Source organism: Rhinoderma darwinii, chromosome 1 (assembly GCF_050947455.1).
Source record: "Rhinoderma darwinii isolate aRhiDar2 chromosome 1, aRhiDar2.hap1, whole genome shotgun sequence".
Lineage (NCBI taxonomy): Eukaryota > Metazoa > Chordata > Amphibia > Anura > Rhinodermatidae > Rhinoderma > Rhinoderma darwinii.
Genome location: NC_134687.1, coordinates 631,228,801 through 631,245,791, shown reverse-complemented (window position 1 = coordinate 631,245,791; position 16,991 = coordinate 631,228,801). Strand labels below are relative to the sequence as shown.

General features: G+C 41.9%; 1 protein-coding gene across 1 annotated transcript in view; it reads right to left on the bottom strand.

Moving 5' to 3' along the window:
- Positions 1-443: 443 nt before the first annotated feature.
- The window catches only part of LOC142657829 (uncharacterized), a 124,422-nt gene continuing 107,874 nt past the window's right edge, over positions 444-16,991 (bottom strand). Inside the window, exons 11-15 of the mRNA XM_075833293.1 lie at positions 16,853-16,931; positions 16,631-16,728; positions 16,417-16,545; positions 16,156-16,252; positions 444-3,980 (exon numbers count right to left, since the gene is read on the bottom strand). Coding sequence (XP_075689408.1) covers positions 2,917-3,980; positions 16,156-16,252; positions 16,417-16,545; positions 16,631-16,728; positions 16,853-16,931 — 1,467 coding nt within the window. The 3' untranslated portion in view covers positions 444-2,916. The remainder of the gene's footprint in view (positions 3,981-16,155; positions 16,253-16,416; positions 16,546-16,630; positions 16,729-16,852; positions 16,932-16,991) is intronic.

Genomic DNA, 16,991 nt, shown 5'->3' with positions numbered 1-16,991 from the left:
CGCCATTGTTTGGTGTCCGGTTGCCATAGTCACCATCGCCGGCCGCTATCGCGTAGCAGGCCGGCGATGGCAGCTTAACCCCTAAAAAGCCGCGATCTCTATAGAACGCGGCTTTTAAGGGGTTAATCAGCGGGGACACAGCGATCGGTCCCCGCTGTAGGAGCTGTGACAGCTGCTGAACAAGACAGCAGCGTCACAGCTCCTGTATGTGTCGGGAGGACGGCCGAAACGGCCGTTACTCCCGAGACGTACTATTACGGCATGGAGCGCGAACGATACAGCTGCCATGACGTAATAGTACGTCAAGGAGCGGGAAGGGGTTAAAGAAAGTCAAATATAAAAAATGTCCATATATGTTAAAAACAAAAAGTTTACATTGTCCTTACTCTCAGTCTAGAGGTTATCGCCCCCCCCACGACGTGATCGGCCCCGCGAAATGCCGATGGTTGTCATAGCAACCCGGAAGCCTAACAAAGGCTCGCAGGACTTTAATATTGCAGTGTCTAACGATTGCTGGTTCAGGTCCCCTCAGGGAACTAATAAAAAGGGTAAAACAAGTTAAATAGTCATATATATATATATATATATATATATATATATATATATATATATATATACACATACATATATTTATTTATATATTAAAATTAAAATAAAAACACCCTTTTCCAATTTCTCCTCTAAAGTAATGTAGAAAATAAAAAAATAAAACGAAAATGGTCGCCATGTCCCTAAAAGTCTGAACTATTACAATATACCATTATTTAACCCGCTCGAATGTTTGCCATAAAAAATTTAACCGCCAGAGTCGCTGTTTTTTGGTTACTTCATATCCCACAAAAAATGAAATAAAAAGTGATCAAAAAGTCCCATGTAGCCAAAAATGGTAAAAATAGAAACTAAAGCTCGCCCCGCAAAAAATAAGCCCTCATACCGCTCAATCGACAGAAAAATAAAGAAGTTATATCTCAGAATGTGGTGAAAAAACACAAATTTTATTTTAAGAATTCGTTTCTTGTAAAAGTAGTAAAACCTAAAAAAAACTATATCAAATTTGGAATCATCATAATCATATTAAGCCGCAGAATAAAGTTAAGTTGTCGTTATAACTGCATCATAAAAGATGTAAAAACAAAACCCAAAAAACTATGGAGGAATCTCAGTTTATTCCAACTTCAGCCTGCAAATGCTTTTTTTTTTTTCAGCTTCCCAGTACATTATATGGTGCTTAAAATGGTGGCAATAGAAAGTACAACTCCTCCTGCAAAAAATAAGCCCTCACACCACTCTATTGATGGAAAAATGAAAACCATATGGCTCTTGGAGCGCGAGAAGTGAAAAACGAAAATTAAAAAGCAAAAAAATGTCCTGAAAGGGATACCCAAGGCCTTTCAAAGAGGATCTGTCACTAGTTTATTAATACCCTATCTCCTAACTAATCTAATAGACCCTATGTTGCTGATAACTACAGCGTGATTTTTTTACAGTTATGAGCATTTTTCTAAATATGGTAATTTGGCTATACTTGCCAAATGGGAGGTTACGCTTTCTTTTCACTCTGGACGGTGTAATGTTTTCTGTATGGCGCTGTCCAATCAGTGTCATACAGTTCTCCTCCCAGCAACACAGAATGATCATATAGTATACAGCTTCCATTATCAACTGGTGATACCTCCGGTTGTTTCACAGCTACATGCCATATGAAAGATTAGAATCTCACCGTTCATATGTCACCAGAACCACGGTTCTAGGTGGTCCACAGCCCGAGATATGGCTGTTTGAAGTGATCCCCTTTCCCTCCAGCCTGTCTCTCACACTGTGTGTGAAGCAGCTTCATGCTGATAGGACAGCGTCAGAGGCTGTGACCTAGCTCCACCTCAAGAGAATCGCTGGTGTTGACACCCACTTGTCTAGTACAGCCTCATTTGCATATTTAGAAAAAAAGCTCATAACTTTTAAAATAAAACTTTTTTTAATACAATTTTCACTAGCATTATCGGTGTGATAGCGCCTATTAGATTAGCTAGGAGGTGGGCATTACTAAAATGAATGACAAATCCTCTTTAAAACTGAACGACCAAGCAATTATTTGCTTTATATAAGTTTTTCCATTGTGACATCCAAAGAGCTTTAACTTTTTTATTTTTCAGTCGACATAGCTGTATAAGGATTTGTTTTTTGTGGGACAAGTTGTATTTTATAATACGCTTTTATATGTAGCCATTTTTATCTTGTCTGATGACTTGCTGCATCGTGATATCACACAATAAAACCCATTCAAAATTCACTGAAAAAGTCAAGATAAAGGATCTTGCCACTGTGTATTTAATGTGTTAAAAGTCAACATAAAAATGGCTACATCTGTACACTGAATAGGAATTTACTAAAGGCAGACCTGGGGTCCTTTGTTACGCCCCTGGCTGCCATATCAACCATCGGCTCACCCGATATCACATCGCCTGTGTCCCATTGTGGCTAGAGAGGGAGCCCCCTGACTCTAAAACTACTTAGATGTGGCGGTCGATATTGACCGCCACATCTAAGGGGGTTACACAAGGGAATTGATGCGGATTTCGATCCCTCCAGCTAAACTAATTCTGCGCCGAGACCTCAGCTACCTCTGTAGCTGAGAGCAGGCAACTTTTACTTCTCCCGACGGCGCGGTTTTATTCTTATGCAGCACCGTAAAAAGGCTACTGAATCAGAACAAAGCCCGTTAGTGACCGACGTAAAAACACCTATGGGCAGTCATTAACAGGTTAATGTATGTGAATAACCTGTTGTATTTATAATCTTTTTTTTGCTCTTATAGAATTTCCCACATTCTAAACAAAAATATGGTTTCTTCTATATGTGAATTCTCTGAGGAGTTCCAAAATTCGATTTCTTTGCAAAACATCTTCCACATATAGAACATCAAACGGGCTTCTCTTCTGTGTGGTTTCTTTGATGAGCCCGAAGTTTGGCTTTAGTAGTATAACATTTCCCACATTTTGAACATGAATATGGTTTCTCTCCTGTGTGAATTCTCTCATGTGTAACAAGACTAGATTTATCTTTAAAACATTTCCCACAATCTGAACATAAATATGGCTTCTCTCCTGTGTGAATTCTCTCATGTACAACAAGACTAGATTTATCTGTAAAACATTTCCCACATTCTGAACATGAATATGGCTTCTCTCCTGTGTGAAATCTCTCATGTGTAATAAGATTTGATTTATATGTAAAACATTTCCCACATTCTAAACATGAATACGGCTTCTCTCCTGTGTGACTTCTCTCATGTGTAACAAGATTTGATTTATATGTAAAACATTTCCCACATTCTGAACAGGAATATGGCTTCTCTCCTGTGTGACTTCTCTCATGTGTAACAAGATTTGATTTATATGTAAAACATTTCTCACATTCTAAACATGAGTATGGCTTCTCTCCTGTGTGACTTCTCTCATGTGTAACAAGATTTGATTTATATGTAAAACATTTCCCACATTCTGAACATGAATATGGTTTCTCTCCTGTGTGAATTTTCTCATGTTTGACAAGATGTGATTTTTTTTTAAAACATTTCCCACATTCTGAACATGAATATGGGTTCTCTCCTGTGTGAATTCTCTCATGTACAACAAGACTTGATTTCTCTGTATAAGATTTCTCACATAGTGGACATGAATACGGCTTCTCCCCTGTGTGAAATCTTTTGTTTGTAAAAATGCCTGAGCTTTTTGTGAACTGTTTATCACATTGAAACCTTTTACCCCCTTTCTGACCTGTACTTGTGGTAACAATCTGTGATTGGTCAGGAGAAGGTGCCTCATGATTAGGGGAATTATATTGTAGATTTGTACTGTGGAGTCTTGGATGAACATTAAGTGTAATAAGGTTTTCTCCTGAAGACTGCTGCAAGATATCTTCATCTTCAACTTTATAATTTATCGATAACATGATGTTTCCCTCAGAGTCCTTACTGTGAGTTTCTGTTAGGATTAAAAATTTATTTTGTGATTTTTGTTTCAAAACAGAAAAGTTGACATATCTTTAACATTCACATTAGGCTGGAAACACACATGCAGTGTTTTGAGCCAAAGCCAGAAGTGGATCAAGCAGGAAGGAGAAGTTTAAGCCACGCCTTTTGAATCCACTCCTGGCTTCAATTCAAAAACCTGCCACAAAAACAATATGTGTGATTCCAGCCTTATAACGCTTTGTATAGCACTTTAAAATATATTGATGACAAATTCCAGGATTATGGTCTATACCTTAGTCCTCTACTTTTATTACATAAAGCTTGACTTTGAAAAGCAGTACCTGGTCTGCAATGAAGCCTGTCCACTGCCAACACCTTTGGCCCTTCAATACTAATTGGACATACAACATCTTAACTTAAAGTGTACCTGTAAAGTTAATAAAGTTTATATAAATAGTTTAATTTCATGATTCTAAGTATCTTCTCAGTACATCTTCTTTACCTACATAGTAGCGATATTTGGCTTTTGCCCCTTGTTTGCCTGTCTCCTGCGGTATATGTAGTCTTCAGTTGTGCAGAGTATGCTCGTTGTCTAGGGCAATCCATAGCCAGCTCATACAGACGCTGGCTACGGATTCTAGGTTGAACAGTTGCATCCTGGGTTGCACGATGTAAAAGTATGCGCGCCCACTGCAGAGTAAAACCACAGTGGCCACTGCTGAAACACAGCATACGGTAAGCTCATTGGACCAGCTGCCGAGCACCTTCACAAGAGAACGCTAGGTAGTATTGGAAGCTGTGCGCTAGGCACAGTTCCCAAGCAGACGTATGAATAATGAAGGAGCGTTTAGCTAGACATAATCATAAGGAAACAATTTTGAATATCCTAGGGACAGGATCCGGTGATAGCGAGGTCGTTATTTTAAGAATGGGTGCCAAGGCACGCTATCAACAGTCAGGACAATTGAAGCGGAGCTATAGTAAATGATACTGAGCACCATTGTGTTATCCTAATTGATTCAATGCTCTTGACGCAAACTTATGTAATTAAAACCCTAGTGCTCAGTAATATGAGTGTCTGTGTTTTGTATGTCAGTATGTAAAAATGCTACAAAATACAAAAACATTGCAGTAACCCTTAGATTTTAAGGGCTGAATTCAAAGCTATGTTTTATAGATTTATCCTCCCTTCAAGAATTCAGAATTTGATACGGGAGGGAATAACAGGAACCAGCCGTTGTATTAAACTGGGATTTGTAATGAACTCAATATTTCTTGCCCAAATTCAGCAGTTTTTAGAAATATCCCACATGTGGCCCTAGTGCGATAATGGACTGAAGCACAGGCCTCAGAAGCAAAAGGTGCACCTAGTAGATTTAGGGGCCTTGTTTTTTATTAGAATATACAGTATTTTAGACACCATGTCAGGTTAGAAGAGGTCTTGTGGTGCCAAAACTAAGGAAACACCCCAAAAAAGAACCCTATTTTGGAAACTATAAGGAATTTATCTAGGGGCATAGGAAGCAATTTTAATCCCACAGGTGCGTAATACATTTTATTAAAATTGGGCAGTGAAAATTAAAACTTCAATTTTTTTCCAATAAAATGTAGCTTTAAATATTCTGCCTGTATAAACGTTTAAAATAATTGTTTATTATCAAAATTATTAAAATTGGTAGGGCACAGAGTGCCAAAAGATCCAGGTACAGGCGTTGGCAACCAGATCAAGAACGCACACTGAATTGTATGTGAAAAAAAGAGACAGTAAGCACGCACTCGTTCATAGGTGCCTGAAAAGTCTAGTGTGAATTGTCACATCAGCCAGCTCAGAGTGCTTATCAAATATTGGTAAGATCTGATTGCCACAGATTAGTTAGCAGGCACACTTCCCCAACGCGTTTCTGCACCAGATAGGGGAGCGTCCTCAGGGGTACTCGTTGCCTGAATTATTATCATAAAGTTCAGAAATTGCCTGTCAGCTGATATTCAGCTGTTGATTTGGTGCAACGGCGCATACGAGACACTGATAGCGATCTGACGCGCGCCGGGGAAACTCGGAAGCTTTAACAGACCAAGCCCCACCCACAAGGCGTTGCGTAATATCGGGCCGTCCAATGAAGGAGTAAGGCGTGTAGAAACACACGCCCCAACAAAAGGCGGCTCCCTAGTAACCACGAAGCCAATGAAAAAGATGCATAAAGCATCAGTGGTAACAGGGGGGAGCTAAAGGTGGCCAAGACATACATCGCCGATACCAAGGCTGGAATAAGTGCCGTGTATGCCAAAAGGGGGATCCAGTAAGCGAATAAATGCACACAATCCAGCACATTACCGCATCATTAGCGCCAGTCATAGACAGCACAGCATATATCATCAGAAGTGATATTAACGAAGGGAGACAAAGCCAAAACGAGATAAGGGGCAATAGCAAGCCAGAGTGGATATACAAGTCAAAGAGATGCAGTACGGGATAAGCAGACTAAATGGGCTTAGAGTATTACAAGAAGGGAAGATAAGATATAGACTCATTTAGGCCCAGTGGCTTGATGGTTTGCATCCTAAAAATCCACTGGGCCTCCTTCTGTAGAATACGTCTATCCCAGTTACCTCCCCTCGCAGGAGAATTGACATGTTCCATCCCTTGGAACCTGATAGCAGAGGGGTCTCCCTTATGACAGTCCCATACATGTTGAGAAACAGAGGTGTCAGCTCTATTCATAATGTCACATATATGGTCCCGAATTCTGCGTCTGAACTCCCTTATTGTTTTGCCAACGTACTGCATCCCACATTGACACGTGATAAGGTACACCACCCCCTTGGTGAGACAGTTGATGAACGACCTATTATAAAACATGACTCCTGTAACCGTGCTCTTAAACGTTTTGCTTTTCCAAACAGAAGTTCATACTTTACACCTACCACACTGGAACGACCCAGTGACATTAGTAGAAAGCCATGTAGTGGCACCAGGCATCTTCAGATGACTGTGCACCAATCGATCCTTTAGATTGCGGCCCCTACGGAAGGTGATCTGAGGACGATCCCCAACTAGGCCACCTACGTCCGGGTCCGCTTTAAGGATATCCCAGTAAGAGGTAAGAATTTTTCTGACCTCAAAGTGTGCAGCATCGTAGGTACCAATTATCCTCATGACATTATCCTCTTCCGGAGATATTTTAGGATTTAGTAAGGACTCCCTGTTAGCTGTCAAGGCATGTTGATATGCTGATTTCAAAACACCACTAGGATACCCTTTATGCTCAAATCTCTTTCTCAGACTTTTGGCCGACATTTGAAAGTCTGACAGTGTGGTACAATTACGCCTAGCTCTGATGTACTGACCCTTTGGAATGGCCATCTTCAGGGGTCTAGGGTGACAGCTGTCCCACCTGAGAAGGCTGTTGGTGGCTGTGCTTTTTCTATACATCTGTGTCTGGATATGTCCCTGGTCAGTCTTCTCTATTTGAATGTCAAGGAATGTGATATAATTATCCCTGATTTCAGAGGTGAAATAGAGACCCAGGTCATTGATGTTCAGAATTGAAACAAATTCTCCAAACTCTGCTGTTGTACCTGACCACAATATGAAGATATCATCAATGAATCTTAACCATAATAAAATGGAAGAGACATATTTCTCCATTTTATCGCAAAACACAAATTCTCTCTCACAAATTCTCTGAGGGCTCCCTCAACCACTAATCCCCCAATCAATGACAACACTCTGTTGGATGTCTTCCTTACGGTTGTTACTAATCAATTGCAGAAACTGGAGGCAGATAAATACCTGCATTACAATCTGTCACGGGAAGAAACACTGGCACTTAAGACACTTGAAAATGACACTGACATTATAATTAAACCCTCAGATAAGGGGGGTAATGTGGTCGTGATGGACCGTGTGCAGTATGTCACCATGTGTACCAACATCCTGAAGGACAGACTCTGCTATAGCATCTTGACCACCAATCCCACAGCCAAATACATGGCTGAACTTAAAGATATTGTGGGGGAAGCCAAACATGCTAAGATCATTGATGCGCGGGAGTTATCGTTCCTTGTGGGACAATGTCCACAGGTAGCTACCTTTTATAGTCTTCCCAAGATTCACAAGGGTCTCAGTCCACTCAAGGGTAGACCCATTGTCTCTGGGATCGACAGTGTGTCTCAGAATGCGAGCATCTATGTGGATAGGATTTTGAGGCCCTTTGTCACGGCACTTCCGTCCTATGTGCGTGATACAATGGAGGTTCTTAGGAAGCTTGAGGGGATCAAAGTTGAGTCCAATGTTCTTTTGGCAAGCCTGGATGTAGAGGCTCTCTATAGTTCCATCCCTCACTCCTTGGGCTGTTGAATATTTTCTCAATGAGAGAGGGGCTCAGTTTGGTGCGCATAACCAATTTGTGCTTATCCTATTGCGTTTTGTACTGGAGCATAACTTCTTTGTCTTTGAACAGAAGTTCTTTCACCAGCTCAGAGGAGTTGCCATGGGTAGCCCTTGTGCTCCCACCTATGCCAATCTCTATCTGGGCTGGTGGGAGAGAGAATTTGTGTTTTGCGATAAAATGGAGAAATATGTCTCTTCCATTTTATTATGGTTAAGATTCATTGATGATATCTTCATATTGTGGTCAGGTACAACAGCAGAGTTTGGAGAATTTGTTTCAATTCTGAACATCAATGACCTGGGTCTCTATTTCACCTCTGAAATCAGGGATAATTATATCACATTCCTTGACATTCAAATAGAGAAGACTGACCAGGGACATATCCAGACACAGATGTATAGAAAAAGCACAGCCACCAACAGCCTTCTCAGGTGGGACAGCTGTCACCCTAGACCCCTGAAGATGGCCATTCCAAAGGGTCAGTACATCAGAGCTAGGCGTAATTGTACCACACTGTCAGACTTTCAAATGTCGGCCAAAAGTCTGAGAAAGAGATTTGAGCATAAAGGGTATCCTAGTGGTGTTTTGAAATCAGCATATCAACATGCCTTGACAGCTAACAGGGAGTCCTTACTAAATCCTAAAATATCTCCGGAAGAGGATAATGTCATGAGGATAATTGGTACCTACGATGCTGCACACTTTGAGGTCAGAAAAATTCTTACCTCTTACTGGGATATCCTTAAAGCGGACCCGGACGTAGGTGGCCTAGTTGGGGATCGTCCTCAGATCACCTTCCGTAGGGGCCGCAATCTAAAGGATCGATTGGTGCACAGTCATCTGAAGATGCCTGGTGCCACTACATGGCTTTCTACTAATGTCACTGGGTCGTTCCAGTGTGGTAGGTGTAAAGCATGAACTTCTGTTTGGAAAAGCAAAACGTTTAAGAGCACGGTTACAGGAGTCATGTTTTATAATAGGTCGTTCATCAACTGTCTCACCAAGGGGGTGGTGTACCTTATCACGTGTCAATGTGGGATGCAGTACGTTGGCAAAACAATAAGGGAGTTCAGACGCAGAATTCGGGACCATATATGTGACATTATGAATAGAGCTGACACCTCTGTTTCTCGACATGTATGGGACTGTCATAAGGGAGACCCCTCTGCTATCAGGTTCCAAGGGATGGAACATGTCAATTCTCCTGCGAGGGGAGGTAACTGGGATAGACGTATTCTACAGAAGGAGGCCCAGTGGATTTTTAGGATGCAAACCATCAAGCCACTGGGCCTAAATGAGTCTATATCTTATCTTCCCTTCTTGTAATACTCTAAGCCCATTTAGTCTGCTTATCCCGTACTGCATCTCTTTGACTTGTATATCCACTCTGGCTTGCTATTGCCCCTTATCTCGTTTTGGCTTTGTCTCCCTTCGTTAATATCACTTCTGATGATATATGCTGTGCCGTCTATGACTGGCGCTAATGATGCGGTAATGTGCTGGATTGTGTGCATTTATTCGCTTACTGGATCCCCCTTTTGGCATACACGGCACTTATTCCAGCCTTGGTATCGGAGATGTATGTCTTGGCCACCTTTAGCTCCCCCCTGTTACCACTGATGCTTTATGCATCTTTTTCATTGGCTTCGTGGTTACTAGGGAGCCGCCTTTTGTTGGGGCGTGTGTTTCTACACGCCTTACTCCTTCATTGGACGGCCCGATATTACGCAACGCCTTGTGGGTGGGGCTTGGTCTGTTAAAACTTCAGAGTTTCCCCGGCGCGCGTCAGACCGCTATCAGTGTCTCGTATGCGCCGTTGCACCAAATCAACAGCTGAATATCAGCTGACAGGCAATTTCTGAACTTTATGATAATAATTCAGGCAACGAGTACCCCTGAGGACGCTCCCCTATCTGGTGCAGAAACGCGTTGGGGAAGTGTGCCTGCTAACTAATCTGTGGCAATCAGATCTTACCAATATTGGCTAAGCACTCTGAGCTGGCTGATGTGACAATTCACACTAGACTTTTCAGGCACCTATGAACGAGTGCGTGCTGACTGTCTCTTTTTTTCACATACAATTCAGTGTGCGTTCTTGATCTGGTTGCCAACGCCTGTACCTGGATCTTTTGGCACTCTGTGCCCTACCAATTTTAATAATTTTGATAATAAACAATTATTTTAAACGTTTATACACGCAGAATATTTACACTTTAGAAATTTAAACGTATACCTCTACACTGTTACTCTTTGTAAAATGTAGCTTTAGCTCAAAATTTTTCATTTTCTCAACAGATAAAGGAGAAAAAGCAACCCAAAATTTAAAAAGCAATTTCTCCAGAGTATGGAAATACCACATATGTGCTCATAAAATGCTGTTTGAGCACACAGTAGGGTTCAGATGAGAGGAAGTGCGGATTTTGATGGATTGGTTTCTGGTTGCCATGTTGCATTTGCAAAGCCCCTGTGGGACTAAAACAGTGTAAAGCCCCCAGAAGAGACCTCATTTAGGAAACTACACCCCTCAACACATCATCTAGGGGTATAATGAGCATGTTAAACCCACAGGTGTTTTCCAGAAATTAGTGTGCTGTGGATGTTGTAGAGTGAAAATGGCAATTTTTCGATAGATGCCAATTTAGTGCCCAATATGTTGTGCCCAGCTTGCGCCACCACGAAAAGACAGCTTTCTAATTATTATTCTGTGTTTCCTCGTTTTAGAAACACCCTACATGTGGCCCTAATCTTTTTCCTGGACATATAACAGGGCTCAGGAGTGAAAGATTACCATGCGAATTTGAGGCCTAATTTGTCGATTTACACAGCATTGGTTCACATTCACAGAGGCTCGGAGGTCAAAAAGTAAAAGCATCCCCCAAGACATGACCCCATTTCGGAAACTACACCCCTCAAGGCCTTTATCAAGGGGTGTAGTGAGCATTTTGACCCCACAGCGGTTTTCCAAAAATAAACGCTGCGGATGGTGCAAAGTAAAAATTGCACTTTTTATGCCATTTCAGTGCCCAATATGTTGTACTCAGCTTGCGCCACTGGAGAGACACCTCAAAAAATTTTAAAAGGGTCCTCTCAGTTATGAAAATGCCATGTACGAGGAAGTAAAGTGCTGTTTGGGCACACCGTAGGGCTTACAAGAGAGGGAGCGCCATTTGGCTTTTGGAGCGCGGATTTTGCTTAGGCCTCATGCACACGAACGTATTTTTTCCCACCCGTAAATACTGGCGTAAATACGGGTCCGGTGTCACACGTATTCGACCCGTTTTGCACCAGTATTTACGGACCCGTGCCCGTAAATATGGGTCCGGTGTCACCCGTATTCCACCCGTATTTACGGGCACGTTTTTGGCGGCAAAATAGCACTGCACTAATTGGCAGCCCCTTCTCTCTATCAGTGCAGGATAGAGAGAAGGGACAGCCCTTTCTGTAATAAAAGCTAAAGAAATTCATACTTACCCGGCCGTTGCCTTGGTGACGCGTCCCTCTCTTCACATCCAGCCCGACATCCCTGTATGACGCGGCAGTCCATGTGACCGCTGCAGCCTGTGATTGACCTGTGATTGGCTGCAGCGGTCACATGGGCTGAAACGTCATCCAGGGACGGCCAGGACGTCGGGCCGGATGTCACCAAGGCAACGGCCGGGAGACCGGACTGGAGGAAGCAGGAAGTTCTCGGTAAGTATGAACGTCTTTTTTATTTTTATTTTTTTACAGGTTGCTCTTTATTCTGATCGGTAGTCACTGTCCAGGGTGCTGAAAGAGTTACTGCCGATCAGTTAACTCTTTCAGCTCCCTGGACAGTGACTATTTACTGACGTCGCTTAGCAACGCTGCCGTAATGACGGGTGCACACATGTAGCCACCCGTCATTACAGGAGCTCCATAGACTTCTATGGGCTGTCCGTGCCGTTATTACGGCCTGAAATAGGACATGTTCTATCTTTTTCAACGGCACGGGCACCTTCCCGTAAGAAAACGGGAAGGTACCCGTGGCCAATAGAAGTCTATGAGCCCGTTAACGGGAGTTTTTACGGTCGTGTGCATGAGGCCTAAGTAATAGTTTTGTTTGGGGTATTACTGGTGTGTCAGTTTATAATGTGGGGGCATATGTAAGTTTGGCAGAGTACATCAGGGGCATAGTCAAGTGATATAATAATGGGGTAAATAATACAATCATCCATGGACGTTTGTTATGCTTTGAAGAAATCTTTTATGCACAGGCCAGTGTCGCACTTATAAATGGCGTCCTTTCTTGTCCCTCTTTTGGTACTCACTCTGCACCTCTAGGGTCAGTTCACATGTTACGTAAATACTGCGGCTTTTCCACAACAGAATTTGTTGCAGAAAATCCACAGAAAATAGAATAGCAGCAAAGTGGATGAGATAAAACAAATCTCATCCACACGCTGCATAAAAATTGCGTGGAAAAAACGCTCAGCAATTGACCCGCGGTGCAGAGTATTATTCCGCAGCATGTCAATTGCATTTGCAGAAACGCTGCTTATTTGTTGCAGGTTTTTTCGATTGAACTCAATGCGGGTGGTAAAACCCGCAACAAAGAGCAGTTGTTGCGTTTATGGCGGCATGTTTGCAGCGATTCCGCAACAAAAAACGCAACTCAGGAAAAAAATTAATCTTTTACTTACCAAGAAGTCTGTGTTCCTCCCTCCAGCCAGGCCTCCTGGGATGACGTTTCATCCCATGTGACCGCTGCAGCCAATCACATGTTGTAGCAGCGGTCACATGGGATGAAACATGGCAGGAGGCCGGCCTGGATTACATCAGAGGGCCAAACTCCTAGGATGATGCTTCATCCCATGTGACTGCTGCTGCAGCCAATCACAGGCTTTTTCTTCCAATTTTTGGAAGGCAAGGTGACCAAAAAACAAAAATAAAAAGCCTAAATTGCCAAGGTTCTTTTTTTCACGGCTTTCACGTGGGATAAATAACATAACATTTTTATAGTTCTAGCTGTAATGAACACGGCTATACCAATTATATATAGTGATTTTTTACATTTTTTCCAATATTGATTTTATTACATTATGTTAGTCCCATTAGGGGACTTGAAAGCCTGATCTTCTAAACGGTATTATAATACAAAGCACTACTTTTGTAGTGCAATGCATTAGAATGGTCCATTTTATATGAACAGCAAGACTATAAGTCCCCGCCTCTGGCAGGGCCTAATAGGCTTTCATACAGGGCAGACTTGAAGGCCATTGTTAGGCCTCCATAGCAAACATCGGGCGAACAGCAACAAACCAATAAGGAATTAATGGCGGGGATCGGAGCTAGCTCTGGTCTCTGTCGTTACAGCAGGGTGTCAGCTGTAATATACAACAGACACCAGCGAGCTCAGCTTGTCACAACTGAACGAGAAAATGTGGCAACACCTTGCTGTTCATGACGTGCAGTTACAACAAATGTCAGGAACAGGTTAAAAAATAGGTTTATCTAAAACATGGTTTAACGATTACGTAATATTCTGATGTTGTATTACCTTTAAGGGTAATTTCAGATGTTGCGGTGAACATGAAACAGCAAAAAGAAAAAAGTTTTGCTGTGTTTTATGATACGTTTGTTACATCTACATGTGAAACGTTTATTTAACATGTATCACTTGTGAAAACGGCTACCACATAGAAAACTACAGAAAATCGCAGTAAAAATGCTTTTTTTTTTGTGCAGTTTCAACCACAACTCAGTCGCAATTTCTGTATACACCATAAGACTACGTAGATAATTAAAGGCCTTGTGAATGCCGTAAAAACAAAACCCCAAAAATATGGTTTTATCCGGATTCCAGCCCACGAAAGAAATTTTCTTCAGTTTCCCAGTACATTATTTGGTACAATAAATGGTGCCATGAAAACTACACCTCGTCCCGCAAAAATCAAGCCCAAAGTTATGGCTTTTGCAAGGTGAGTCATATCAGTATAAAACCATCAGCCTGACAGTGTCAGGGCTGGAAGACAAGTGTCAAATGGAGCCCCTATTGGCATTTATTGTGGTGCTTAAAGAGGCTCTCTCACCACATTATAAGTGCCCTATCTCCTACATAAGGAGATGGGCACTATAATGTAGGTGACAGCAGTGCTTTTTATTTTAAAAAAAACCTATCTATTTTCACCACTTTATTAGCGTTTTTAGATTTATGCTAATGAGTTGCTTAATGCCCAAGTGGGCGTATTTTTACTTTAGACCAAGTGGGCGTTGTACAGGGGAGTGTATGACGCTGACCAATCAGCATCATGCACTCCTCTCCATTCATTTAGGCAGCGCATAGGGATCCTTTTAGATCCTTATGTGCTGTCTTATACTAAACACATTAACAATACTGAAGTGTTTAGACAGTGAATAGACGTTCCACGGGATGTCTATTCACAATCCCTGCACTTCGTTACTCTATCTGTGGTAGTTACAGCAGAGGAAGCGTGATCTCGCGAGATCTCGCTGTAAATGACAGGTTACAACGAGATCACGCTTCCTCTGCTGTAACTATCATAGAAACAGTAACGAAGTACAGGGATTGTGAACAGACATCCCGTGGAATGTCTATTCACTGTCTAAACACTTCAGTATTGTTAATGTGTTAGTATAAGACAGCACATAAGGATCTATAAGGATCCCTATGCTTTGCCTAAATGAATGGAGAGCAGTGCATGATGCTGATCGGTCAGCGTCATACACTCCCCTGTACAACGCCCACTTGGTCTAAAGTAAAAATACACCCACTTGGGGATTAAGCAACTCATTAGCATAAATCTAAAAACGCTAATAAAGTGGTTAAAATAGATCGTTTTTTTAAATAAAAAGCACTGCTGTCACGTCACCTACATTATAGCGCCCATCTCCTTATGTAGGAGATAGGGCACTTATAATGTGGTGACAGAGCCTCTTTAACTCCTTCCCAGATTTTCACGTATATGCAAGTCATGGGAAGGGTCCCCTTCCTGCATTGTGATGTGCATGGATGCGATGGTGAACGCAAGTGCACAGGATCAACACGGGAGCCCAGCTGGAACGGTCAATAACGACTGCAGCATTTAAGTGGTTTGACAAGCGCACACCCTGGCCACCGATGGGCGGCCATGGCAGCTGGTGGCCCAACAGTTAAATTAAGTTCAGTAAAAAAAAAAAAAAGGGCAGTAAGAATAAAATAAAACCATTTTTCCATAAATAGTGGTTTTATTTTGTGCACATGTTATTAGAAATGGCAAGATGAATGCAAAAACGAAGCCCAGTGTATGACTAGATTCATAGAACACCTTGTAGAGAACTTCCCTCAGGTCCTGCACTATGTATAAGGGTATGCTCACACGCAAACTCAAGAACGTCTGCAAAGGAAAACAGCTCTTGATTTTAAGACGTTTTTTAAGCCACTCGCGTCTTCCGTTGCGTTTTTTTACGGCCGTTTTTGGAGCGGTTATCAATAGAGTCTATGAAAAACAGCTCCAAAAATGTCCCAAGAAGTGACCTGCACTTACTTTTCACGGCCGTTTTTTTACACGGCCGTTTTTCAAAACGACGCGTAAAAAAACGGCCTGTCGGAACAGAACGCTGTTTTTCCCATTGAAATCAATGGGCAGATGTTTGGAGGCGTTCTGCTTCCGATTTTATGGCTGTTTTTCGGCCGTTTACGGCATGAAAAACTGCAGAAAATAGGCCGTGTGAACATACCCTAACACATTGCCTGAAGTGTTCCTGTAATGTAGAACGAAGGAGGAACCTCACCTTAACAAACCCCCCAATTCACTTTCTAAATTCATTACTTACCTGTGGTAACAGCTCCTGGAATTTCACTCTTACACGGTTGATCGCCCCTCACCCTCTCTTCTTCAACCTCCGCTTTAATATTAGTCAGATCTTCCCCCTGATTTCACATATGTAACAATTCAGTAAAATACAGCAGAGAGTGGGAAGAATCTAACAGATCAACATAAGAAGCCACCAAAATCTATGACCACATCTATGACCGCAGGACCAAAAACCTCCACACCCCTATATCGATCTGGTATAGGGCTCAGCTACATCTACCTGATGATTCTCTGGGACATTGTGACTTTCCTCTGGACAGTCCTGGGAATACAGAGGGCTGGTAATTAAATCCATCTCCGCTTCTGCTTCATCTTTAACCTCAACTTTAATATCCATCAGATTTTCGCACTAAACAGACAAACATGTTTTACAAAATGAACTTGGAGTTAATTACTTTATGGTTATATTTTGATGAGACTTCAGCACCATCTACCTGATGATTCTCTGGGACATTGTGATTTTCCTCTGGACAGTCCTGGGAATACAGAGGACTAGGACATCTCTCTGGTGGATTTCTTCTACTGGATCCATCTGTAGGAAACACAGTGAAGGAATAAATTGTTTACATTTGACGATGGGATGATGGGAGTAATATCTAGGTGACCATCAAAACAGGTTTTTCTTTTACAACGAATGAAAGTCTCCCCCTCCTTACACTGCTGATCAGCCATTAAATCTGTCTCCTCTTCTGCTTCTTCTTTAACCTCGACCTTAATATCAATCAGATTTTCACCCTAAATAAACAAGAAAAGAAAAAGTAAAATTAACTTGGGTTTAATTACTTTATGGCCATT